The following is a 27623-nucleotide window of genomic DNA, read 5'->3' as shown; positions in this document are numbered from 1 at the left end:
AGCAGTGGAGGATGGTGTTTTTCAGACAGAGAGGGAGGTACGCAGTGGTGCTCCCTCAGGGTCAGTATCTGGATCACTGCTCTTTCTAATATTTGCGACTGTCTGCAGTTGGGTGCACACAGGATAAGTTCAAAAGTTACAGGTGATAAAACACTCAGAAATGTAATAAAGGATAGGGTCAATCTTCAGGAGAACATAGAAAGTTACTGATGACTGAGATCAATGTCGTAGAGTATGCAGTGACGTTTTTGAGAAATTTGAGATGAAGCAATACAAATGAAATGATCAATTTTCAACAGGGTGAAGGAACAGAGAGACCTGGGGATATATTTACACAAGTCATTGAGGGTAACAGTGACAAGCTGAGAAGATTGTTTAGAAGTAGCACTTGACATTAACAGGGGGATAGAGAACAAAAGCCAGCAAGTTATGTTAAACCTTTCTAAATCACTGGTGAGACCTCAACTGGTTTCCAGCAGCAGAAAGTTCAGTAACGCGAGAGAGAGAGAGAGAGAAATCTAAGACAATTCATTCAGAAAACAAAATGAGGGGAGCTTTTCTCACACGGTGAGTTGTGAAAGGAGGCAGAATTGATAATTATGTTGAAAAAGGTAGCTGTATTTCCAGAGATAAGTGATCCGGGGTAAAGTTACTGGGGGCAGGAATGAGGTGAGATGGTTCAGTAAAATGTCATAGAGTTGAAAGTGATAATCGAACCGGCCTCCTCCTGCGTTGCCTGATCCCACGGTTGATGAACAGGGCCCACCTCAATTATCCCCAAGGAATCGGGAAGGTTAGTCACAAATCCCAGTCTAATTAGCAAGGTCACCTCCAGAGAATTCCATGGAATTAAACCAGTTTCTTACTTCCTCAGCTGATCTGCTTCTCTTTCTGAATCCTGGATCCTTACTCTGGATACGTTGGATCCGTATCTGCAAAGGAACTGGAAAATGTCTTGGATGCCAGAGCAATCCTGGAATGACTGGATCAACCTTTCGACCATAAGCCCTGGATCCTGAAGCAAAAACCAGGGCCAAGTGTGAAGATTGACTATCTCTCAGTTTGTTACCCCATCCCTGTCTCCCTCCACCCAGCCCACATCTGATTGACAAGCCCCACACAGCTATACGCAGCCACAGTCTGTATCTTCAAAGTCAGTCTTGTGTTTCATCTTGTGGACAGTATGTCTGTGTACCTCTAACAGACATGTTCAGTATATCATCACTGCATCTTAGCAAGTAAACTGAGGGATAAAAAGGTCTCATACTCCATCTAACCCTGGGACCACTTAAAGCATGACACTCTTCTAGAAGCATGTCACCTTATAGGTGAACATTAACCCAGACACCTACGCCTGAGAAATGCGATGCTTGTACCAAATAGTTCACTGCAACAAAGCTCTGTTGGACTCTTCAATACCATGATATCTGCGCCCAATTATTTATTTACAATGGGATACCATGAGAATTAACACACCATCCTGTTGCAAGCAAACTCACACCACGGTTTCTTTATTCCGAAATGAATGTCTCGACAAGCACTCATTCCTCCATGTTCATTCCAAACCCCCAGCCTCACCCCGAGCTCCTGTTCTTTATGGGCTCCTCCCAGCATGGCCAACCTGTTTTCAGCTATCTACATGTCTCCCATCAGCATTTATCTTCCACTCAGCTTATCATTAACCCCCTTGTTTGCCTGTCCTTTCTCTCTCTCTCTCAGCACTCTCCCCAAGTAATCCTGCCACCTCCCTGTGAACAGTATAAATACCACCAGTTCTCAGCTGCTTTCAGTTCTGAAGGAGCATTACTGGACTCAAATGTTAACTCTGTCTCTGCCCAACGCCCCCGGCTTTGTTACAGATTCTGCCAGACCCACTGAGCTTATCCAACCCTTCCTGTTTTTGTTTCAGCTTTCCAGTCTCCTCAGTTCTTTGTTCTGATTTACTGGTTCCTTGTTTCTCCTGAGACGTACATTGTTCCCAAGAGCCTGAAGCTCAGTATTGATTGTGCTGCATCCAGTTGTGCCCGTGTCCATGATACTAGGGAATGGGCTGGCGGGTGGTGAGGTCGTCACGTTCTGCTGCAGACTCTGGAGAGATGACAGCAGGTCATCAGCCTGACACAGAAACAGGAAACAGGGAACAGTCAGTCAGCATCTAATCGCACCGAAGCCTTCCACTACACACACACACGCACACACACAGGCGTACACACACATACACACGCACACATGCACACGCACACACGCGCAGACTCACAAAAACACTCTCCGTCTCTCACATACTCTCTCACTCACACACAATCACACACAATCACACAATCTCTCTCACACACGCACTCTCGAACTCTCTATCTCTCACACACAAATACATTCTCTCTCACACACGCATACACAGACATGCACACTCTCAAACTTTCACACTCACATACACACTCACACTCCCTCTCTCACACACACAAACTCTCTCTCTCTTTCTCTCACTCACATACACACACACAGACAAACAAACACACACACTCCAATAATCACACATAGCATTGAAAATATAAATAATCAAAATGCTATGAGCACAGTGATTTTAAATCCCAAACACTGCCTGTTGGTGAAATACTGTCAGTCAAATCTTGATGGGAACACTGTAGAGGTAGCTTTACTCTGTTTCTTATCCGATGCTTTCCCTGACCTGGGAGTATTTGATGGGTACAGTATAGAGAGAGCTTTACTCTGTACCCAGCGCCGTGCTGCCCATTGCCTTTGATGGTGGCAGTGTGGAATAGAATCCCTACAGTGTGGAAACAGGCCATTTGGCCCAACAAATCCACACAGACCCTCCGAAGAGTAATCCACCCAGACTCTTTCCCCTACCCTATTATCCTATATTTACCCCTGACTATTGCATCTAACCTACACATCCCTGAACACTATGGGCAATTTAGCATGGCCAATTCACCCTAACCTGCAGATCTTTGGACTGTGGGAGGAAACTGGAGCACCCAGAGGAAACCCACGCAGACACGGGGAGAATGTGCAAACCCCACACACCCTAGGCTGGAATTGAACCCGGTTCCCTCGCACTGTGAGGCAGCAGTGCTAAGGGAGTTTTACTCTGTATCTAACCACATATTGAGGATGTTGGATGGAAACTAGTAACTCTACACTGGAGTTCTGAGGAAGGGTCATACTGGACTTGAAACATTAATGCTCTTCCCCTCTCCACAGAGGCTGCCAGACCGATCGAGTGTCTTAGGTTTCTGTGCTTGTTTCTGTATCACTAGCAGCATGCCATCCTCTCTGTGCCCATTCTTTGACTGATTTATCCCACTCACACTGCTCTTTCACCACCAATGCCCTGCAAAACTCTCTCCTCCCATTGTTTCTCCCATTCCCCTTTGGATGTTCCTGTTCAATCCGTTTCCCCCACCCTTCACAACACAGCATTGTAAATCCAGTCACACTGACTCTGCCCAGCCTCTGTGATACTACCCGAAGGAGGCCATTCAGCCATGATGCCTGTGCTAGGTGACAGCGTATGTGAAAGAATGGAGAGTGAGTAACTTGCCTTGAGCTGGAGTTTGTCCCTGTCCTGCTGAATCCCAGCGAGGGCACTGGAAACCCGCCACAGTTCCTGGTTCTTCTGGACAAGCTGGTCAGACAGATGTTGATTCTTCTCCCTCAGACAATCCAGTTCGGCCTCCCATTGGCTCCTCTCCTCCTGCAGCTCAGGGCTCAGGTCAACACCCAACTCCCGCTCCACCTCCTCGATCGTCTGCGGGGGTGGGGAGAGGTTTGTGGCCACAATCAGACACAGATATAACCCACAGCAACATCTCATCCCATTAACACCATTGGATTGTGCAGCTGTGTCCCAGGGGGCAATGTGGTCTAAACACTCTCATTCCCCGGGGTGGGGACGGGAACAGATACTGATGGGGTGGGTAAGAGCATCATGGGGGAAAGGGGCAACTGGTACAAGGGGAACTGGAAGCTCCACCACCTCCCCCGCTACCCCTACTTCACTGGGTTCTGAGGATGAGGGACTGCACGTGGAAATGTTACATTGGAGCAGGCTGAGGGCATTCAGACCCTCAAATCCGTTCTTCTACATAATGAGAGAATGACTAATCTGTGACCCACCTCCATCTCCTTCTTCCATCCTCCCACTCCATTATTCATATCCCATCATTTCTATAGTTACCACTGACGCTCAGTAGCAGCAGTGTGTACTATCTACAAGATGCACTGCAGGAATTCACCAAAGATCCTCAGGCAGCGCCTTCCCAACTCACAACCACCTCTATCTAGAAGGACAAGGGCAGCAGTAACATGGGAACATCACCCCCAACCAAGCTTCATCTCAAAGCCACTCACCATCCTGACTCGGAAATATATTGCCATTCCTTCGCTGTCACTGGGTCAAAATCAAGAATTGGGAGAAAGTGGGGTCTGCAGATGCTGGAGCTTAGAGTTAAGAGTGTAGTGCTGGAAATGCACAGCAGGTCAGGCAGCATCCGAGGAGCAGGAGAGTCAATGTTTAGGGCGTAAGCCCCTCATCAGGAATCTGCCCGAAATGCCGATTCTCCTGCTGATCGGATGCTTCCTGACCTGCTGAGCTTTCCCAGCACCATACTCCCAAAATCAAGAATTCCCTCCCTCAGGACATTGTGGGTGAACCCACAGGACATAGTTTGCAGTGGTCCAAGAGGCCAGCTCACCTCCACCTTCTCACGGGAGCAACATGACTGGCTCAGCTAGCGACGTCCATGCCCCACAAGTGAATATAAAATCTATCAATCTCAGTTTTTAAATTAACAAATGGTCTAGTATTGATTGCTATTTGCAAAAGAGATTTCCAAGTAGTACCATCCTTTATGTGTCAACATGTTTCCTACTTTAATTCCAGAAAGTCTGGCTTGAATTCCTCGATTCTGCCCCAAGTCCTTGTTTCCCCAACCAATAAAAATTGTTTCTCTTTAGCTTCTGCAACTCCTCCTCTACCTCTATAATTAACTCTTTGCCACCTGAATTCCTGACAGTAACATCTTATGAGGAACAGCCCAGCAACTGGGTATTCACTCCAATTATTGTAAATTCATGATAGTCTCTACAACTCTACTTCTTTCTGTCCCACCTCCACAAATCCCTTGTTCCTTCTCTGTCACGTTATTGATCAAGTTTCCACTTAAACCCACATAATTTTCTGCTTCAACTTCTCTGGGGTAATGGGTTCCACATTCTCACCACTCTCTGTATAACCATGTTCCTCCTAAATTCTTAACTCAATCCATTGTAAAGTAAGGTGTGAGATTTATACATTTATTTTTATCATTTTGGAGTTAGCATTTTGAAATAGTGGCATAAGGGATTGATTAGTTTTATGAAAGGTTTAAAAAGAGTAAATGATTGAACAGTCCTTTCCAAGACTGACCTAATCTAGCTTATATCAGGGAGTGGGACCACGTGGAATGTTGTGTGGTTGTTTACAACAGGTGAAGTAAACATTGAAGGCCATAACATTATTTTTGGCTTGGAATAATAAAATAAAACAGAGTTTAGGGTAATTCCAAAGAGATCAGACCAGGGTCATGAACAAATGTAGTTTGTCTCCTTGAAAGCTGTATCAAACAGTAAAGAAAAAATTAAGCATAAAATTTACTTTGTCAAATTTCCAAACCAGCAGTGTTTAGTTAGAAATCTGTATTTTACTAGAAACTGAGCAAGTCTAAGCTCTCTGTTTTGTGAGACTTATGGATGAAGACTTCATGATTGACATGAAAAGACTCAGGAGATACAGTTAAGTCAAACTTATACATTTGGTTCAAAGGGGTGTCTCCAGATTGAAATGTATAAAATGGACAGTGCTTGACAAATGGGGTGAGACTTTATATTTGTCTAAGTTTATTTTTAAGATCTTCCAAACAGTGATCTAACCCTAGATAGCCTGGTTTGTTTCCTTTTGTTTTCATCTTTTGTATCATAAACATTTGTTTTGTTGTTAAAGACAGCTTTGTACAACTTTGTTTCAGTAAATGACCATCACATTGATAAAAAAAATCTATCAAGCCAGATATCATTCAATATTACATTCAGCTGGGATTAGAACACAATAACTGACAATACTATCTTTACACCTCCTTGTTCTGGACTCTATCAAAAGAGGAAACAAAACCTATAAATCTACCACAGAGATTAAATTCAACATTTGGAAGGTCTCCTCTTGACCTTCTCTTTCTCCAATCGTTCCGAGTCACAATGAAAACCCAGAGTCTAACGTTCCACTGTCCAAACCCTGACCGAGTTCCCGTTGTCCTTACCTGAGTGACCAGTGACCAGTGTGCCAGTGCTGACTGCTCTTCCTCACCAGGGTCAGCACAGCACGGTGCGATCTCTGTTCTGCGGGTGCGCACCGTCTCCTCCAGCTCTGTCAATACCTGCTGCAGTTTCTGTGACAGCTCACCGGATTCACCTGCAACAAACAGAGAGATGAAAGGAGGGTAATGGAGGGAGTGAGGAAACCCCGGCCTGACATCAAAGGCAGTCAATCACAGTCTCATGGTGAGAGTATACCAGAATCAACATCCACAACTGCATTTATAAAGCGCCTTTAAAATCGTGAAACATCCCAAGATGCTGCATAGTTTTCAAACACACTCAGCCACAGAAGGAGACATTAGAAACAAGAGAATAAACAGATCAAAGAAATGGGATTAAAGAATATTTAAAAGAGGAGGGAGAGGTACAGAGGTGGGAGGGATGGAGATGGAGGTGGAATTCTTGAGGTTTGTAATCACAATTCATTTGGGAAGAATGGACCAATAATGGAACATCATTATTCCACAATCCATCACAAGTGTGTAGTTACCCATTGAAATGACCAGCTGACCACTTTGCTTGACAGAGCACTATTCAGGACAAAAGCATTTCATGCCAGGTTTTGTCATTGACGTGAAAATAACTCTATGTATTGTAAACAAACTTACTCTTTAACAAAAGGCAAAACAAATATACAACTATGCAACTTGATCTGTAGTCCTTTAAAACGCTCACACTCGTTCGCAAATAAGAGAGACAAAACACAGACAGTTTGACTCAAGTATTCGGGGTGGGAAATATAGAGAGGGAAAACAAATGTCAATCAAAGTGCTCATCACAAATATGGGATGATTTATTGCTCACAGGGCTGTGATTATAACACTGATGACACAATGTTGTCTGCTGAGTAATTGTTGATCTTTGTCATGATTGGATCCAGTTGACTCTGAGATCCTTGATTGGGGTTGGAAATCTGGGCCAATCAGGGAGCCCTGGCTGACTGTTATAACCATGTGATACCAGGAGATGTGGAATCTCCTCAGTGCAGGAGACTGACTTCAGTGTACTGTCCACTAGAAAATAAGGAGTGTTTTGGTGACGGGATACTGGCCTCTGGGCAGTTATTTCAAGTACAGGTCTAACCATTTTTAATTTTAAAATAAAAGGTACTGTTGAATTTCCTCAGTTCAGGAGACTGACTCCAAGCTGGCTGGCCACAGCCAGTGTACCATATGCAAATAAATAAGGCTGAACTGGTGTTAGGATACTGACCTCAGTTATTTCAATCATTGATTCAGTAGCTGATCAGTTGTACCTAGGTCTTTCCTAGTGTTGGGAGTCTTTCTCTAGAGTCTTTCAGTTCTTTTTGTCTTTTTCTCTCAGAGAGAGAAGTATGAGAAATGTTTTTTGTTTGGAAGCTGTTCAGGATTTCTCTGCGTGCACTACCTCACAGACCTGTGAAGATGCTAATCCCGAAAGCTGCTGCTGGACAGATTCCCTTTTAATAGAAAGTTTTCTGCTGCTAATCTGACTTCTTAATGATGCAAAAAGTAACAAAGCCTTGTACAGCTAAAGTGTACACCACACAGTCCCACTTGAATTTCAAGTCACAAATAGACAGTATTTCTGGTACTTTTAGCTAGATACCAGTGTATCGTTTTTAGTGTAAAAGGAATAAAATATTACATCAGGGCTCAGATAGTTAAAGTTACAACCACCATTGACAGTCCAATGAAAATAAGGCGCCTGGAGGTTTGTGGGGCTGAAGGAGATTGCAGAGATGGAAAGGGACAGATTCTGATCAATCCTGAGAAAGGTTGGATATTAACTTGACTTCACTCCCAAAAAGATTCCAGAAATTCTCTCCTGTATAGGGGAAACTACAGGATCGAGTGGTGATGTCTTAAAGTGGATCTGTCTCCTTCATATCTCGCTCCAAGATTGTTGAGGCTCAGAGTGTGGGACAGGCACGAGATGCCAAACTAGACGTCACTATTTCAACAACTGCTTGTTAGATTGATTCCCAGACAAGGTCTCCAGCTTTGATTACAGTCAATTCCTCTGGTTTAACTACATACCAACAGGTTGGGGGGCTCAACATTTCAGGCTGACCTGATGGGTTTTCCTGCTAGGAAAGTATTTTGAAGTGCGATGTTACAATACTCACTGTGACCAACAGCTTTCAAAATAACAGATATCTTAATGAAGCCAACACAGAGAAAACCGAAGGAAAAGATTTTACTTGCTAAAACTTCTGCTGCAACCATATAATCGACACCATTCAAAACTTAATTAATAGACAAAGAGTACGTCAAATAAAAGGCTAGGTTTCACTTGGAGTAGTTAGTACAACGTAGATACACCACCTGTAGTTCTCACATGACACCCTATCCCAGTGTAGTATTGAGTGCGATCTCACAGCATTTTCAACTCATGTCTCATTATGTACCATCATTCATTCCCATTCAATTGGCCCAGCCATCCTCATCTGCTTCACCAATGATCCCTCCTCCATCATAAGATCACTCACCATTCTGACTTGGAAATATCTCGCCGTTCTTTCAGTGTCACTGGGTCATAATCCTGGAATTCCCTCCCTAAGGGCATTGTGGGTCTACCTATAGCACACGGAGTGCAGCGGTTCAAGAAGGCAGTTCACCCCCCACCTTCTCAAGGGAGGTAACTAGGGATGGGCAATTAAATGCTTGCCCAGCCAGTGACGCCCACATCCCATAAGTGAATAAAGAAATATTTGCAGTCCTTGAATTCACATTCATCAGCCATTGTATTCCATCTGAACTCCCTCAACATTATTAATGTTGACAGGTGCTCAGCTATGAACCCTCTCACACTCAGATCATGTCAATTCTGATAGCCTAGTGTGGGATATAGGTGAATTGATGTTATTTCTGCAAATTATAAGTTCTGATACAGAGTAAATGAATTCACATTAGTCTGTGATTGTTTTCTCAGCTAGGAGCTGAGTTAGCAAAAATGGGAACTACATAGAGGATGGACGTTAGCATGAGACGTGATTACAGAACAATGGTAGAAATACAGGCACTAGATAAAATGCTGTGAAAAGAGGCCTTTATAAACAGTAGGTTTCCCACTTGTACAGAGACACAGGAACAAACCCCAATTAAAAGGGCTTAGTCATAAGATGCTGTGAGGGGCAGCGCAGATGTAGGGAGCAGATAATGGTAAGCAAAGGATGGGATGACGTCAAACAACCTTATGGGAGGCAGAGATAGACATTTGTCACTGACAAGGCCGGATAAACAGAAGTTGTGGGATCAGTCTTAAGGAAATGAGTGATGTAAGCGGAGGATGGGGGCAAACAATGAAATAAGAAAAAATATGGGGATTCAAACTGTATAAATTTTGAGAGTTTGTTGGATTTGAGGTGCATTTGTCATTGTCTTACCTGGCATTAGACATGGCACCCACTTGCAAGTGTACAAATAAAGCGGCACTACTAGTTCAGACTTTTGGTCTCGGACTGAAATTATTGAAGTGAGTGAGCTTTTGTTTCTCACACTAGGATCCCCAAAGACTCCCTTTTCAGACCCTATATAGAACTTGCACAACTGAAATAGCAGCAGTAGGGCTCCCCCAATTCACAACCACTTGCTCTTCCTGTCCTTGACTCCATTTCCTTTCCAACATATAACACATGCAGGAAGTAACACAGCCCCTGCTGCATTCCCATATAACTGTCAAACATCAGGATCTGTTCCAATATGTCTGCCACAAAACATACACTGAGATCTTACACCACTAAAAATTAGTTTTCTATTTATCCTTTTCCTTGTTAGTTTTTCATCCCCATGGCAACCTAGAGTCACATGGGCATTTCTTTGAACTGAGCCGCCTGCTTGGAAATCCTTTTGGAATATTTCCCAGTTGCACTGTAGTTTTAAAAGGGAGATTGTGCAGAAAACAAAATACAGATTTTTCCCAAAGTCATTGGAACAGCAAGCTCCCAGAAACACAGCAAGTAATGTGTTTTCTTGGTGTTCAGTGGGTGGTAAATGTTAACTGACCACAGGGAGCTCCCCTGCTATTCTCTGAACAGTACTACAGGATCCTTTCAATCAAGCAGGGAGATGGGCAATTCATTTCAGGTCTCAATCAGAAGTTGGTAACTCTGACAAGGAGACACTCTTCCTGTACTAGAAAAAGACGCCACTCCCACTCCCTGGATAATCACCGAGGTCTTGCTTACGTACCAGCACTCCCTGGTAGTTGACAAGGTTGTCCTGGGCAATTGGAGACTGTTGGTTGACTTGGGTCTGGATGGAGACACGTGTTGTTTTCAAGATACGGAGAGTCACTAATGTCTGAGAAAGTGTCCAGGTATTCATCTTCCTCCCTGCACAGGAAAATAAGGGAAAATGTCAGTGAACTGACAGTGAGCAAAGTGCACCGACGTTATCTGGAGATGGGGGTCCAGCCATTGGGATGTCAATGGAAATAACGAAGCTCAAGTGGAAGGAGAACTGGACTTGGAGTGGATCAGCAGTGAGCAGCTCTCACCACAGGAGGGTGCTGTTACCTGTGATTTCAGCCAAACTTTGTAAAAGCAGCTGTCAGTCTGAGTTGGTGTGGAATGGTCAGTCTGGGCTTGTCACTCTGAAAGGGTTGTTCTGGACAGAGTGATTGGTCATGGGATGGACATTCAGTACCGGTCATATGGGCTGGTCACCCTAAGCTTATTATTCCTTTTCGGTCACTCCAGACCAATCACCCTCTTGGTCACTCAAAGAGAGAGTGGAGCATAATCAGGGGAAGGTCGTGGTTATGGGATGGTTTTGCTGATTGGAGATAGGAATTTGTTTCCTTCATGGGATGTGGGTGTCACTGGTAAGGCAGGTATTTATTGTCCATCCATAATTGCCCCTGTCTTGCTCAGTCTTTTCAGAGTCAACTACATCACTCTGATCTGGAGTCACGTGTTGGCCAGACCAGGTAAGGATAGCAGATTTTCTTTCCTAAAGTACATTTGTGACCTGGATGGTTTTTAATGTCAATGCTTGTCATTTGCATTTATTTCAGATTTTACTGAATTCCAATTTCACCATCTGCTGGTGGGGGGGGGGGGGTGCGTGGATTTGAACATTAACTTAACCTCATGGATTGCTGGATCAATGGTGCTGGAAGAGCACAGCAGTTCAGGCAGCATCGAGGAGCTTCAGCAAAATCAACGTTTCGGGCAAAAGCCTTGATGAAGAGCTTTTGCCCGAAACGTCGATTTTGCTGAAGCTCCTCGATGCTGCCTGAACTGCTGTGCTCTTCCAGCACCATTGATCCAGAATCTGGTTTCCAGCATCTGCAGTCATTGTTTTTACCTCATGGATTGCTTGTCCAGTGATATGAACTTCATTCCTTCTGACATTCTGCGGTTGTGAAAGGCACTATATCGATGTAAGTTTCCTCTCTTATGTGCCTGACATTAACTGTAGCTGAATTGGCAGGAAGGAGCTGACAGATGGGTGTGAGTTCTGCAAGAGTACATTCTGATATTTTCTTGGTCAAATTAACCTACCAGGTCTTTGGGACTAATGCTCCATTGCTCTCCTCCCCCCTCCCCCAGAATTGGAGTGAGGGGAACAGAAATCTGTGTTCACCTGATGGTTGATACTGTCAGTCTGTCAATCTTCCGATTCAACTCAGCAATAACAACAAGTAACTCTGTGATCTGCTCCTCATAGTGGAGAACAGCTAATGCCTCTTCCTCTGGTGGTGTCTCCGTCTTCACATCCAACAGACAGTCTGGACTCTGCACCAACAGAAAGAAACAATATTCACACCATCGTACAGCAGTGGGCAGTGAGGCTTTGCGTGTGGGTATGTGAGCGGTCCATGTGTGACCAGTCCGTGTGTGACCAGTCCATGTGTGACCAGTTCATATATGACCAGTCAGTGTGACCAGTCTGTGTGTGACCAGTTCATATATGACCAGTCAGTGTGACCAGTCTGTGTGTGACCAGTTCATGTGTGGCCTATCCATCCATTACATAATAAAAGACTGTCCTTATGTACCTTGAAGGTAGAAGACAGAGGGTGGTGGTGGAGGGTTGTTTTTCAGACTGGAGGCCTGTGACCAGTGGTGTGCCACAAGGATTGGTGCTGGGTCCACTGCGTTTTGTCATTTATATAAATGATTTGGATATAAATATAGGAGGTATAGTTAGTAAGTTTGCAAATGACACCAAAATTGGAGGTGTAGTGGACAGCTAAGAAGGTTACCACAGATTACAATGGGATCTTGACCAGATGGGCCAATAGGCTGAGAAGTGGCAGATGGAGTTTAATTTAGAAAAATGCAAGGAGCTGCATTTTGGAAAGGCAAATCAAAGCAGGACTTATACACTTAATGGTAAGGTCCTNNNAACTTGAAAGGGTTCAGAAAAGATTTACAAGGATGTTGCCAGGGTTGGAGGTTTTGAACTATAGGGAGAGGTTGAATAGACTGGGGCTGTTTTCCCTGGAGTGTCGGAGGCTGAGGGGTGACCTTATAGAGGCTTATAAAGTCATGAGGGTCATGGATAGGATAAATAGACAAAGTCATTTCCCTGGGGTGGGGAGTCCAGACTAGAGGGCATAGGTTTAGGGGAAAGATTTAAAAGGGACCTAAGGGGCAACGTTCTCATATTGAGGGTGGTACGTGTATGGAATAAGTTGCCAGAGGAAATGGTGGAGGCTGGTACAATTACAACATTTAAAATGCATCTGGATGGGTATATGAATAGGAACGATTTGGAGGATATCAGCCAAATGCTAACAAATGGGACGAGATTAGGTTGGGATATCTGGTCGGCATGGATGAGTTGGACTGAATGGTCTGTTTCCATTGCTGTACATCTCTATGACTCTATGGGCTGTATGTTGAAAATCACCACGTTGTAAAAGGACTAAAACAACAAGTTGTTATGATGGCTGTTAAGTGTCAAGTGATTTTTGAGATTCAGAATTACTTCAAGTCTCCAGAAAATTCTAAATTGAATGAGCCTTGTTGGGGTGCCCTCCAATGACTGATGATATTATGATGAAACTGTCTACTACCTCTGGACTTACCATCATTCAAAATCAATGCCTTATTGACTTGCTGTCTCTGAACGTGAATTGTGACAAACAGAGCTGTACAGAAACCAACTCACCATGAAGTATAACTACCTACGTTCCAACTTTGCATCATTTATCTAGAGAAAGGAACTATGGTCACAAATCCAAATCTGCATTTTACAAGCTCCAAGACCAAAGAGAAACTAGCTAGTGTTGAAATGAACTGGATAGAGGAGCCCAGCCTGGAGCATACTCTCTCTCTCTCTTTCCAACTTGTAATGATGCTGTCACTTTAAGAGGTGATTTTGTCCTGTTTTTTGTAGAGAGATTGAAAAGTTAAGATATGGAGCTGTCTCTGAGAAAGTAAACAATTTGTGGGGCCTTGGGGTTTATTTGAAAAGCTGGAACAATGGAAGCAGCCTGGGTGTGGCCAGCTCTCACAGAGCAGGCTTTCTCCCTTTATCTTGGTTTTCAGTGTTGGTTTTAAGCAGAAGCCTTTGAGAACTCAAAAGCATTGAAAGCTTCTCTGACTGTCTCCTGGCTGATAATTTCCCTGATTTTTCTCTTGATGTATTTTTATCCTGAATTGGAGAACTGCTTGTGAGAATCTGTGTCTGAATTTGTCTTTTGCCAAGGGGTGTGCTTATGGGATGTTACTGTATTGGAACAGTTAATTAGTAATAGTTACTGTGTCTAATATCTGGTTAAGTTTACCAATAGTTAAGTTATTCTAAATTCCTCTTTCATTATTATTTTAACTGTAGTTTTATAATCATAGAGATGTACAGCAAGGAAACAGACCCTTCGGTCCACTCATCCATGCCGACCAGATATCCTGAATAAATCTAGTTCCATTTGCCAGCACTTGGCCCATATCCCTCTAAACCCTTCCTACTCATATACCCATCCAGATGCCTTTTAAATATTGTAATTGTACCAGCCTCCACCGCTTCCTCTGGCAGCTCAGTCCATACATGCACCACTTTCTGTGTGAAAAAATTATTCCTTAGGTCCCTTTTAAACGTTTCCCCTTTCACTCCAAACCTATGACCTCTAGTTTTGGACTCCCCACCCCAGGGAAAAGGCCTTATCTATTTATCCTATCCATGTCCCTCATACGCTGTTGGGACAGCAGAGTGGCTCAGTGGTTAACACTGCTGCCTCATAGCACCAGGGACCTGGGTTTGATTCCCATGTTGGGCCACTGTCCATGTGGAGTTTGCACATCCCTCCTGTGCCTGTGCAGATTTCCTCCGGGTGCTCCAGTTTCCTCCAACAATCCAAAGATGTGCAAGTCAGGTGAATTGGCCGTACTAAATTGCCCATAGTGTTAGGTGCATTGGTCTGGGTGGGTAACTCTTCAGAGGGTTGGTGTGGACTTGGTGGGCCTAATGGCCTGTATCCACACTCTAGATAATCTATAAAGGCAATTAGATTTTATAAATCCCTATAAGGTTACCCCTCAGCCTCCGACACCCCAGGGAAAACACCCCCAGCTTATTCAGCCTCTCCCCGTAGCTCAAACCCTCCAACCCTGGCAATATCCTTGTAAATCTTTTTTGAACACTTTCAAGTTTCACAACATCCTTCCTGTAGCAGGGAGACCAGAATTGCACACAATATTCTAAAAGTGACTGAGCCAATGTCCTGTACAGTCGCAACATGGCCTCCTAACTCCTGTACTCAATACTCTGACCAATAAAGGAAAACATATCAAATGCCTTCTTCACTATCCTATCTACCTGCGACTCCACTTTCAAGGAGCTATGAACCTGCACTCCAAGGTCTCTTGTCTAAATAAATTGTGTTTTGCTTAACATTGAGTAGTTTGACCAGCTGCTTCTCATCTGGAACATGGCATTTCACATCTACCTTTAAAATACGAAAACTTGCGGGTCTAGACTACCTTCTTAAAATATATTGAGGCGGTCTGGTCTATTTTACAAGCTCGAGCCCTGTCTGCATTGTGACTGTCCATACGTGGCACTGGCAGATATTTTTAAATAACTTCGCCCAATAGCGATAGTCTCCAACAGTACAGATATAGTGCGAGAATTATCTCAACAATAATCCAGAAGGACCACTGAGCTTGGCCTGGATCCACAAAATCATCAACCTTTGAAAATCATGTCAGTTATGTCCGATTTAGAGTCATAGAGCTATACAGCACAGAAACAGACCATTTGGTCCAACTCGTCCATGTCGACCAGATATCCTAAATTAATCTAGTCCCATTTGCCAGCACTTGGCCCATAATCCCTCTAAACCTTCCTATTCATATACCCATCCAGATGTCTTTTAAATGTTGTAATTGTACCAGCCTCCACCACTTCCTCTGGCAGCTCATTCCATACACGTATCACCCACTCCGTGAAAGTGTTGCCCCTTTGGTCCCTTTTAAATTTTTCCTCTCTCACCTTAAACCTATGCCCTTTAGTTCTGGACACCCCCACCCCAAGGAAAAGACTTTGTCTATTTACCCTATCCATGTCCCTCATGATTTTATAAACCTCTATAAGGTCTTGGATTTTGAAATATCATTTAATCTATCATTCCCCATTGTCACTTATTTTTCTGTGTTTGAGCTTGGCAAATGTGTGTAAGTGAGTATATTGGAGCATTTAAAAATTATTTTTACTTACACCGCGTTAAGTACAAAAAATACTTCTTTTAAAACACAAGGAAACTTGTTTGAGTAACATTTAGCACTTAAATCGTCAAACATTCAGTGAATTGGTGAGTGCATCCATTTTACAGTAACCTATTAGAGCTCATGGTAATGTCCCATTCTCTAGGCCAGGTTTCACCTGTTCCAGAGGTGTTGACGAACACATCTTAATAGATTGTTTAAAAGTATTAACAACCCGATCTGGTCAAACACAGAGTGGGAAGGGAGCGGAGGTATTCCACTACTCCTCACTGATTGTAACAAATTAAATCTGTAACCTCCTGGTCACTGACACCTTATTAACTCTTCCCTAGCTCCCCATAGATCCAAGGAGAAGACAATAAATTTACACTGTCACTAAGTAAACCGGTGATCTATTCCCATTGCTGTTTGTGGGATCTTGCTTTACGCAAACTTTAATTCTCTTGTGGAACATGGACATTGCTGCCTGGGCCCAGCATTTATTGCCCTGTCCCTAGTTGCCCCTTGAGAAGGTGGTGGTGAGCTGCCTTCTTGAACCGCTGCAGTCTCTGCTGTGATTCCTATGTCACAACACTTTTAAAAAGTTCTTTATCAGCTGGAGAGCACATCTGGACTTCCTCAGGTGCTATAGAAATGCAGATCCCTTACTTTTAGTTTTCTTTTACCATTTAACAGAAGGCTCTCATCAAATCCTGGCAACATTTTTATTAAATCCCCTCCTCACCTTCTCTGATGTAAGGAGATCAATCTCAGCCTGTCCAGTCTCTCCATGTTACTCAAATTTCTCATCCCTGGAAACAGTCCAATGTTCAAACTCTTGCGGGAATGAAGATTGTATTATGGAGAGTCCACCATCCCAGCTCTGATTGGACCCACACTCTGTGGGTGTGTATGGACACAGCCACAGTGAAATGTTAAGATTCTATAAATCCGGGCTAAAACCTCACTTTCAGGGCTAACCAACCCTCACACACAGCAACAGATCCCAATGACTTAGGGATTTGTTCGCTGATTTATTGAAGAGATCCCCAGATCTGAGCGATAGATTGCGCGATATCTGCCGGATTGTACCTCCATTGTGAGTGGTAACTGCACCTACGATGGTCCAGGTCCTCCTGCTGAGCCTTCCGCTGGGAGGTCCAGTGGCGAAGGGTAAAGGTTAGGTTAGAATTTGGTCACCTCTCGCTATTCCTGCTCCTTTACCTTCACTGACTCTAGGGTCGCTCAACCAAAAGTGTTTTTTTTGGGACTTGGCAAACACAATCCATGGAAGCAGCCAACTCGGAGATTTCCTGTCTCAGCAAAACTCAGAGTCGCCCTTCCTCTGTTGCAAGTCAACATCCTTTGAATTTGAATTTCCTCTTTCAGGTCAAAAGGTAGGCTGTCACTTTGTCAGAAACACAAAGGTCTGGAAACAGGCCACTCAACCCATCAACTTGCTGCTTGTGTTAATGTTCCCTATGAGCCTCCTCCCAGTCCCCTACACCCTGTGCTACCAACATATTTTTCAAGTCCTTATCCCCTTACATGGCTAGATTTCTCTTAAATATATTGATATTGATTTGAATTGATCAAGGTTTACCATGAGACCATTCCTGGAGCCATCGAAAGTGCAAGGTATCTCGGTACCTTGAGACAGAACTGGAAAAATAATGAAATAAGTTTTTAAAAAATTTCTTTTTCATATAAAAGTAGAAAAACAAAGAAGTTTAAAAAAATGAAACATTACAGTCCTTTCTTAAACCATGGGACTGCAGACGCTGGGCTTCAGCTTCCTCTGCTGCCACACCCAATCACTCCCCCCACCACCCCCCAGACCCTGGCCTCCCTGCGCCAGACACACACCTTCCCCCCTCCCTCCGCACTGGGCTAAGTCCTGCTTAGGCTCAATGGCCCCTTTGCTGCTGATCAATACCAGGTTTCACGACCGCTCGCAGCACTGACCACTGCTTTACCACCGACAGCCACCTCAATACAGGCATAGAGTCCTAGAGATGTGCAGCACGGAAACAGACCTTTCGGCCCAAATCGTCCATGCTGACCAGATATCCCAACCCAACCTAGTCCCATTTGCCAGCACTTGCCCCATATCCCTCTAAACCCCTCCTCTATTCATATACCCATCCAGATGCCTTTTAAATGCTGTAATTGTACCAGCCGCCACCACTTCCTCTGGCAGTTCGTTCCATACATGCACACTCTGCGTGAAAAAGTTGCACCTAAGATTTCTTTTAAATCTTTCCCCTCTCACTTTAAACGTATTCCCTCTAGTTCTGGACCCCTCCACCCCAGGGAAAAGAGTTTGTCGATCCACCCTATCCACGGTCCTCATGATTTTATAAACCTCTATAGGGTCACCCCTCAGCCTCTGAAGCTCCAGGGAAAAAAGCCCCACTCTTTAGCTGAAACCCTCAACCCTGGCCACATCCTTGTAAATCTTTTCTGAACCCTTTGAAGTTTAGAAACCTCCTTCCTATAGCAGGGAGACCAGAATTGAACACAGTATGCCAAACGTGATCTAACCAATGAGTTGCTTCCTGTGGGGGAGAGAGTCCCACATTCTAAACACTCTCTGCATAAAGAATTTTCTGAAGAATTCCTTGATGATTTATTTGTACATTACTGATGTCTTGTTCTGGTCTCCACCACAAGCAGAAACATTTTTGCTAAAAATATTGTGCTGAATTTTAAAAGCCTCTAGCAGGTTAACCCTTCAGCTCTCTCCTCGAAATAAAGGCTCTAACCCATTCAGCCTTTCTCAGTGGGAATTACCTCTCAGCACTCCAATGATCATTCCTGTGATTCCACAATTTCACAGCATTTACTGAATAATCCTGAGGGTTCGCTACAAATCACTTTGGGATGATCAGTCAGGCTCACAAGGTTTTCCTGACTTGGTAGAAGTTACATATAGTCATATAGAAGGACCTACCCTAATCAGGAAATAGAAACAATAGACAATAGGTCCAGGAGTAGGCCATTCAGCCCTTCGAGCCAGCACCACCATTCATTATGATCATGGCTGATCATCCTCAATCAGTATCCTTATCCCCATAACCCTTGATTCCACTATCCTTAAGAGCTCTAGCCATCTCTTTCTTGAAGGTATCCAGAGTCTTGGCCTCCACTGCCTTCTGGGGCAGAGCATTCCATACACCCACCACTCCGCTGGATGAAGATGTTTCTCCTCAACTCTGTTCTAAATGGCCTACCCCTTATTTTTAAACTGTGTCCTTTGGTCCTGGACTCACCCATCAGCAGAAACATGCTTCCTGCCTCCAGAGTGTCATAATCCATTCATAATTTTATACATCGCCAGCTATTGTATATTTTGGAAATTAAAGCATAAGGGGCCTAATTCTCTGATGCATTTCCATGGCAATGCCTTGACCAATCTGTGTAAACTTGACTAACAGTCAGCCTCTTTTGTCATTGCCAAATAAATTGGAATTGGGCATTTTTGCATCTGTCCTGATGAGTACAAAAGGAAAAGCTTCAACAGTATGTCTCTTTTTGCAGCAACGAGTTCTGGATGAAATGACTATTCTTTCTTTCTAGAAAGGAGGTGGAAGTCTGGACTATAGCTTGTAGCTGAAATGACATGCACTATTTAATTGACTGGTGAACAATGTAAACGCCTCATGTTATACAACCATTTGTATTTATACAGCACTTTTTAAGGTGCTAAAGTCCTGAGGTGCTTCACAGTGCCATTACCAGACAGAATTTAGCACAAGTGTCTAGATTAGAATGGCGCTAGAAAAGCACAGCAGGCTAGGCAGCATCTGAGGAGCAGGAAAATCGACATTTCGGACAAAAGCCCTTCAATTCCTGCGCCACTCTAATCAAGACTTTTGCCTAGAATTTAACACAAGCCATGTTAGGAGGTATTCGTTCAAAGTTTGGTCAAAGAGGTAGGTTTTAAGGAGCATTTTAAAGGAGAGGGAGAGAGAAGGGTAATAGAGGTTTTTGAAGCCACTTTCAGAACTTAGGATCCAGGCAACTGAAGACAAGGATGCTAATGATGGAACAATTTATTGCCTCTTGCTAAGTGCCCTTGATGAGCTGTCTTTATGAACCAGTTTAGTCCATGTTGCATGGCAATACCCACAGTGCTATTAGGTGGGGAGTTTTGAGATTTTAATCCAGTGATAGTGGAGGAATGGTGATGTTTATATTCCTTGTGTATATTTAAGGCTGAGTTAGATAGATTCCTGAAGAAGGGCTCATGCCCAAAACGTCGATTTTCCAGCTCCTTGGATGCTGCCTGACCTGCTGCGCTTTTCCAGCAACACATTTTCAGCTAGATAGATTCTTGATCAGTAGGGGAATCAAGGATCATTGGGATACCGCAGGAAAATGGACATGAGGAACGTGGGAGCAACCACAATCCGATTGAATAGCGCAGCAGGCGAGAGGGGCAGAATGGCATACATCTGTTCCTTTTTTTTATTTATTCACGTGATGATGGAAGACGTTTGTTGCAGACTTTGTGATAAGGGTGCAAATTGAAGAATAATGATGTTTTTAAGAATGTGAACCTCATGGCTTGTTAGAGCCAAGGAGGGGAGGGACTTGTACTGTATATAATGGGAGACTTTTTGTTAGCCTGGTGCGCTTTTCTCAGAAGAGTGCCCAACTCTGCAGACTTGCTAATAAAACTTTGTTTTCCTGAATTTGTCTAGAGCGATTATTGAGAAGCGATTTTCGTTTCTAACAATGATGGAATCGCTGGTTATTCCAAATTTCTTAGGTGAATGTGAGGACTGCAGACTGAAGATTAGAGTTGAGAGTGTGGAGCTGGAAAAGCATAGCAGGTCAGGCAGCATCCGAGGAGTAGAAAAATCAACATTTCGGGCAAAAGCCCTTCTGAGAGGAGGAGAACTTCTTCTTCCAAGGATGCTGACCTTGAAGAAGACCTTTTAATCCTGATGAAGGGCTTTTGCCCGAAATGTCGATTTCGAAGCTCCTGGGATGCTGCCTGAACTGCTGTGCTCTTCCAGCACCACTAATCCAGAATCTGGTTTCCAGCATCTGCAGTCATTGTTTTTACAAACAGAATTGATCAACCTCCCTGTTCCCTATTAACAATTGCACAGCTTGAGAAACAATAAGTCCACTTTCATCTTCAATTAAAGTGGAAATAATGGAGCAGTATCTTATTTTCTAACATTTATTCGTATTTTATGCAGGAATTAATAATGTGCATTAAAAGGAAATTAGTTTTGCAGGGATCAATAATTAAATAGACTTGGTAAGAGGCAGAAGGCCTCCCAAAGTGTCGTCTGGGAGATGTAGTTTAATCCCCATTGGCTGCAATTGGGCGAAAGGGTGGAAGAACTACACAAACCCCCAGAAGGCCCTGCGGCCAGGGCCGGCGCCCCGTTGCACATTGGGATTGTAGTCCATTACGAGCCACGGAAGAAGGAGTAGACGCGATTGGAACTCCAACTCCCAGAAGACATGGCGTGTCTGACTCCACCCCTTCCCTCGCCCGGCGTTTCCGGTTTGTGGACGGTCGCGAAGATGGCGGCGGCCGCTGAAGATGGGAGGGAGGCTCCTGCTGGCTCTGAACCCGAACCTGAGTCCGAGGCTTCGGGCCCAATGGAGCATCGACCCAGCACTCGCTCCAACCCCGAAGGCGCGGAGGACAGGCAGGATCCGCCCGGGCAAGGGGCGCAGGCCGGCGGCGGCAGTAGGGAAGGGGATGGAGAAGCCGGGACTGAGAGCCCAGGGACTGGGGGTAGGACCAGGAGCAGCCGCAGGAGGCCTCAGGAGCAGGAAGCCCAGGGTCACAGCCTGCCCCCATTCCAACCCCAACCCCAACCCCAACCCCAAAATCAAACCCAACCCCAAATCCAACCTCAACCTCAACCTCAACCTCAGCCCCAACCCCAAACCCAAACCCCAAATCAATCCCAATATCAAGGTCAAGGCCAACCCCAAAACCAAACCCAGTCCCTGCCCCAATCCCAATCTCAAACCCAATTCCTGTCCAAGACCCAGACCTTGCCCCAGTCTCAAAGCCAGCCCCAGTTTCAAAACCAGTCGGCGACTACAGGGCAGCCTTCATTCCTGCCCCAATCCCAAAGTCAACCCCAATTTCAATCTCAACTCCAGCTGCCAACACAATTCCAGAGCCAGGCCCTGTCTGAGACTCAGATCAAGACTCCAAAAGTTAACTGCCCAGAGAAAGTGGTGAGTTCTGTTGGGGTTGTATTTCAGGGGCTTTTTAATTCACTAAAAGTAGCAGACATTGTAAATGGATGTAAGTTTGCTCTCTGAGCTGCAAGGTTCAATTTCAGATGTTCTGTCACCATACTAGGTAACATCTTCAGTGAGCCTCTGGACGAAGCACTGCTGATGTTTCCTGCTTTCTATTTATATGTTTGGCTTTCTTTCGGTTAGTGCTGTCATTTTCTGTGGTGTCACACCTATGTCCAGAACCTCAACCTGAGCTACAAATCTTCTCAAAACTCGCTAAGACATTGTAAATGTTAAAAATGATCCTATGTCCTATGAAATGCGGTCTATTGCTGACCAAAGGAACTTCAGCATCAGAGATGTGTATTATAAGATTTTAAAGTGTTGCCTTATTTATCTGAAGTAGTTGAGAGATGAGGTCACAATCACTTGAATGATTTAGGTGGATTGTGAAATTTAGGCATTTTTTAGAAGAGAATTGAACTGAATGGATTATTCTGTCTGAAAATTCATGTGTTCTAGTTGTGTGCAGCAAGAGTAATCTGAAGGCACACACTACTTTATAGGAGAGATGAAAGAAATAGATCACCTGGGGAAAAAGGCAAGAATAACTGGCAATCAGTATAGCACAGACATTAATTGGTAGCTATGTACTGGATCCTGACTGGAACTGTTGAGTTATACCTTTTTTTCCTGACTTAGTTCGAGATGTGGAATCACTAGCAGCACCCAAACCATGAATTACAACATAGTCTAAAATTCTTCTGTTTCTCTAATGGGTATTCTGTTTGGAGAGAGCAAGTTGAGCAGTGTAGCAGCTGCAAGATAGAAGTCATAAACCATTCAGGACTTTATGTCTGCTCCAATCAATAAGATCATAACTGATCTGGGGCGGCATGGTGGTTCAGTGGTTAGCACTGCTGCCTCACAGCACCAGGGTCCCAGGATCGAATCCAGCCTTGGGTGACTGCCTGTGTGGAGTTTGCACAATTTGGCTGTGTGGAGTTTGCACATTCTCCCTGTGTCTGTGTGGGTTTCCTCCGGGTGCTCCGGTTTCTTCCCACAGTCCAAAGATGTGCAGGTCAGGTGAATTGGCCATGCGCCATGCTAAATTGCCCAGGTGCATTAGTCAGAGGGAAATGGGTCTGGGTGGGTTACTCTTCGGATGGTCGGTGTGGACTTGTTGGGCCGAAGGGCCTGTTTCCATGCTGTAGGGACTCTAATCTTCTAATCAATTCCCCCCCATGTTATCCCATACCCCTAATTTTTTTCATCCCCAAAATTGATCAATCTCCGTGTTTAGGATGCTCAACAACAGAGAATCCATAACTGTATTGATTAGGGAATTCCAAAGATTCATAATTTCTCCTCATCTTGGTGTTAATTTGTCTGAACTCTTATTCTGTGACCACTAATTCTGGACTCTCCATTCAGAGGGGCACATCCTCCCAGTCTCCAATCTGTGAAGACTTTAAAAATTTTGTCAGTTGGTGGTGGTATAGTGGTGTTATCATTTTACTGGACAATTTAAGAGCAGTTAGGGATGGGCAATAACATTGCATTAAAGAATAAAACAAAAAAAAAGTGGCAAAAGCAAAATACTGAGAGTGCTGAAAATTTGGAATAGAAGCAGGAAATGCTAGAAATACCTACCAGGTCAGGCAGCATGTATGGAGAGAAACATAAAATGATATTTCAGGTCAATGAAAACGTCTGATGCAAATTCAGAGGCTGGAAAGTTAGAACAGATGTAAAACAGAGATGAAGAGGAATTACTTCTATCGAAGATGGTGAATCTATGAAATTCCCTCCCCCACAGTTTGGTCAATGCTGGGACACTGAATAATTTGAGGGATGAAATAGACAAATATTTAATTAGTGACTGGTTGAAGAGGGTTATGGTGAGTGGGCAGGAAAGTGGAGTTGAGGCTGAGATGAGATCAGCCACAATTGTATTGAATGGTGGAGCAGGCTTGTGGGGCTGAACGGCCTTCTCCTGCTCCTAGTTCTTAAGTTCTGAAATGTTGACTCTGTTTTACACTTCTTAAGAATATTTCTAACATTCTTCTCGGTATTCTAAATGTCAAAGAAAATAAATATTATGTGCAGTATGCAGGAAGGATGTTCACGATGGTTGGGAAGCCCAGAATCAAAGGTCATAGGATAAGGATAAACCTTTTAGGACTAACATGAAGAAAAATTTCTTCATTCTGAGAGTAGTGAGCCAGCAGAAGTCTCTTACAGAGAACGTGGTTGATGCCAAAACATGTGTTTTCAAGATGTGGGTAGATATACCTCTTGTGGCTAAAGGGGTCAAGGAGCCATGATTATATTGAATGGGAAGGCAGGCTTGAGGGGTTAAATGGCCTACTGCTGCTCCTATTGTCTACTTTTAGTCTCCTCTCTCATCACTTGTTCAGGGATTACTAGATGGGTGATTTGTTTGGGTTACCCTGGTTGATTTGTGTGTCATTTATTTGTTTATTGCATGAAAAGGAAGCGACACACCTCAAGCTCTCTTCCATTCTCTTTACAGATCATCTGTTTGGACCTTTCAGAAGAGATGTCACTGCAGAAGCTGGATTCGATGAATGGGTTAGTCTACTTGCTGTGAATATTTGAAGCCAACTAGTGGACAAGCTGGAAAAAAGTTCTTTAACAGTATAGTAGTGTTTGATGGGTAAATTGTGGCAAGCAAAACTGCAGCTCATAAAACTAAAACAATTGGAAATACAACTTCTTTCCTAGAGAGCAGTGAGAATGTAGAAGAACCACAGAGAGCAGTTAAGGTGAATTGTATTAATATCCTAAGGGGAAATTGGGAAAGGAAGAGAAAGATATTTTAGATTTGGGACAGTTGGAAGTTCATGTGGAGTATAACTGCCTTGTACTGAGGATCTTTTATAAGTCGCATTGTGAAATGTGATTTTGGGAATCAATGTTCATTATTTGATTGGTTTGTCCCATGTGAACTGGGAATGAAAGATTGTCGTCAGATTGCATTGGATATGCGACACAAAGTCAGGCCATTCTGCCCAACCAGTTTGTGCTGATGTTTATGCTCCATTTGAGCCTTCTGCCATCTTTCATCATCTAAATCCCCCCCCCCCCCCAATCCTATATTCCCTTCTCCCTCATAGGTTTGTCTAGCTGCTCCTTAAATGTATCTTCATTATTATTCCCTGAGATAGCAAGTTCCACTTTGTTGGCAATAATTGGACAAACTTGATGGTATCTCTGTGTCCAGTGGTTTCTGGGCTGTAGAGTTTGATCCCAACCTAATCAGTGAAGACTTAGGTTTGACAACAGTTGAATTGGGCTGTGGGGTGAGTGTGCTGCCACAGGGGAAGGTAGTTTCGACAGTGTTTTACTGCAGAACTGGCTAAAGAGCGGAGCTATGATTAGGGTAGGTGTGGACTTGTTGGGCCGAAGGGCCTGTTTCCACACTGTATGGAATCTAATCTGGAGAAAGCAATTTAATATGGAACTGCTGTTCTGTGCTGGATCTGACTTCAAGTCTCTGGATATAAAGTTTTTCGGTTTTATTCTTGAGACCCCAACACGACAGATGCCAGTCGTTAGCCAATTTGTACCACGCCACAGAATAGCAAGAAACAGCTGAATATACTGAGTGCATCCAGGTTCTGGGCTCTGGAAATAACCTGGCTGTAATACTGAAGGGTTATGTACTCAAACTAGCTGTAGCTTTAGACAAGGTGTTCCAGTGCAGCTACAATGCTGTCTTGTATCTAATAAAGTTTTAAACAAATGCCCAGTTTATTGTCTTCAAGAAGCAAGACAAATACAATCGACAAACTACTGCTCCTTTCAATTATTGGCAGAGCAACAGTCACTAACAACCTGCTAGATCCAAAACTGATTGTTGGCAGTCAGGATCTCATACTAAAAATGTGTTGCTGGAAAAGCGCAGCAGGTCAGGCAGCATCCAAGGATCAGGAGAATCGACGTTTCGGGCATAAGCCCTTCTTCAGGAATGAGCTCATAGCCTTGGCTCAAACATGATCAAAGAGCTGCATGATCAATAGACATCACAGCAAGCTCTGTACTGGCTGGGGTGGTAGGTGGTGCTTGTTGGAGTCCAATCATCTTGGATCCAGTGCATTGCTGCATGAGTGGTTGAGATGCTTGAAGATTGCTGTAGATTCACCAATTTTCAGCTGCATTGTCAATGACCTTCTCTTGCCTCTATCAAAAGATCAGACATGGTGATGTTGCATCCAGCACCACCCTGAATCTCTCTGATATTGAAACAATTTACCACACACAGCAAGACCCTGACTACACTCAGGTTCCGGCTGATAAGTGAGAGACAGAAGCTGATTCAGTAGTAATTTACAACGCTGCATTGGATGGGTACTCAGTAGGGAAAAATGGGCAGAAAGAGAAGCACATGAGTAGCTCTTAAAAGAGCTCTTATGATGGACAGATTGGCCTCCTATTGAAACATTCTACAGCACTGGTTAGGTTTATTGTGCCCTTGGCATAGTGAGGTTATTCGTCTGTGGAGGTGTTATTGGGCTGACTGTGATTTAAGATTGGGAGCATTGGATTAGATTGGATTTGATTTGGTTTAATTTATTTTTTGTCTATTCAGTTCAAAAACAAATGCATTAAACATCGCCCAGAAAATGATCGAAATGTTTGTCCGGACAAAGCACAAGATTGACAAACGTCATGAGTTTGCTCTCGTGGTGGTTAATGACGAGGTGACCTGGGTAAGAACGATGTACCGCTGTAAATTAGGGGAGGGATCAGAGAGAGCTTGCACAATTGTACAAATCCCGAATGTAGTCACCGTGGTACGGTCAACATTTAAATTCACCTTATTGCTCAGAGCGCAATTCTCGGTCTGTCTCCCCCTGTTTGTGTATTGCTAAGATCAGGCCATTGGAAGGCTCAAGAATGAAACAAAATGCACAGAAATGGCTCAGGATCGTGTTACAATGCAGTATCTATGTCGTATACATTAGAAACATTCAGTATTTTCCTCCTTACTCATCGCCCTCTCTCACTTTTTAGTTGTCGGGATTCACTTCGGACCCTCGGGAAGTTTGTAGCTGCCTGTACGACCTGGATACAAATGTCTGTGAGTCCTTCAGTATCCTTTTGTCACAGATCCCAAAACTCCCGAGATGGAGTAAAATACTGCAGGCTATTTAATTCAAACTCTATCCAATTATATATCCATTTAATGAGTAGACTGGAGGGCACACTGCTTCAGAATCCCCCGCTCCAGCATGCTATTTGCCTTATTATTATCAGGAACTCACTAAAGCGCAAACAGATAGCAAAGTTTTATATCATAAAAATAATCTCCATTAACATGGATATAGTTTCTGGCCTTCTGAACCTGGCTTCAGTCTGAAGAGAA

General features: G+C 43.8%; 2 protein-coding genes across 2 annotated transcripts; one reads left to right on the top strand and one right to left on the bottom strand.

The window, feature by feature from the left end:
• Positions 1 to 6: 6 nt before the first annotated feature.
• Positions 7 to 17260, bottom strand: LOC122565483 (colorectal mutant cancer protein-like). Its single transcript, XM_043721504.1, has 7 exons — positions 17099 to 17260; positions 11940 to 12091; positions 10542 to 10684; positions 6312 to 6463; positions 3560 to 3766; positions 1972 to 2115; positions 7 to 1015 (listed from the first exon to the last, which is right to left on the bottom strand). The coding sequence occupies exons 1-7, from the start codon at positions 17102 to 17104 to the stop codon at positions 863 to 865; spliced, it is 957 nt and encodes a 318-aa protein (XP_043577439.1). The 5' UTR covers positions 17105 to 17260; the 3' UTR covers positions 7 to 862.
• Positions 17261 to 21475: 4215 nt separating this feature from the next.
• LOC122565118 (BRISC and BRCA1-A complex member 1-like) lies at positions 21476 to 27558 on the top strand. The gene is made up of 4 exons (XM_043720752.1): positions 21476 to 22225; positions 24768 to 24826; positions 26847 to 26967; positions 27272 to 27558. The coding sequence occupies exons 1-4, from the start codon at positions 21491 to 21493 to the stop codon at positions 27410 to 27412; spliced, it is 1056 nt and encodes a 351-aa protein (XP_043576687.1). The 5' UTR covers positions 21476 to 21490; the 3' UTR covers positions 27413 to 27558.
• The last annotated feature ends 65 nt before the right edge of the window (positions 27559 to 27623 follow it).

The sequence above is a fragment of the Chiloscyllium plagiosum genome, chromosome 31 (genome assembly GCF_004010195.1).
Source record: "Chiloscyllium plagiosum isolate BGI_BamShark_2017 chromosome 31, ASM401019v2, whole genome shotgun sequence".
NCBI lineage: Eukaryota > Metazoa > Chordata > Chondrichthyes > Orectolobiformes > Hemiscylliidae > Chiloscyllium > Chiloscyllium plagiosum.
The sequence above is the reverse complement of the archived record's forward strand: the minus strand, read 5'-3'. Positions and strand labels throughout refer to the sequence as shown.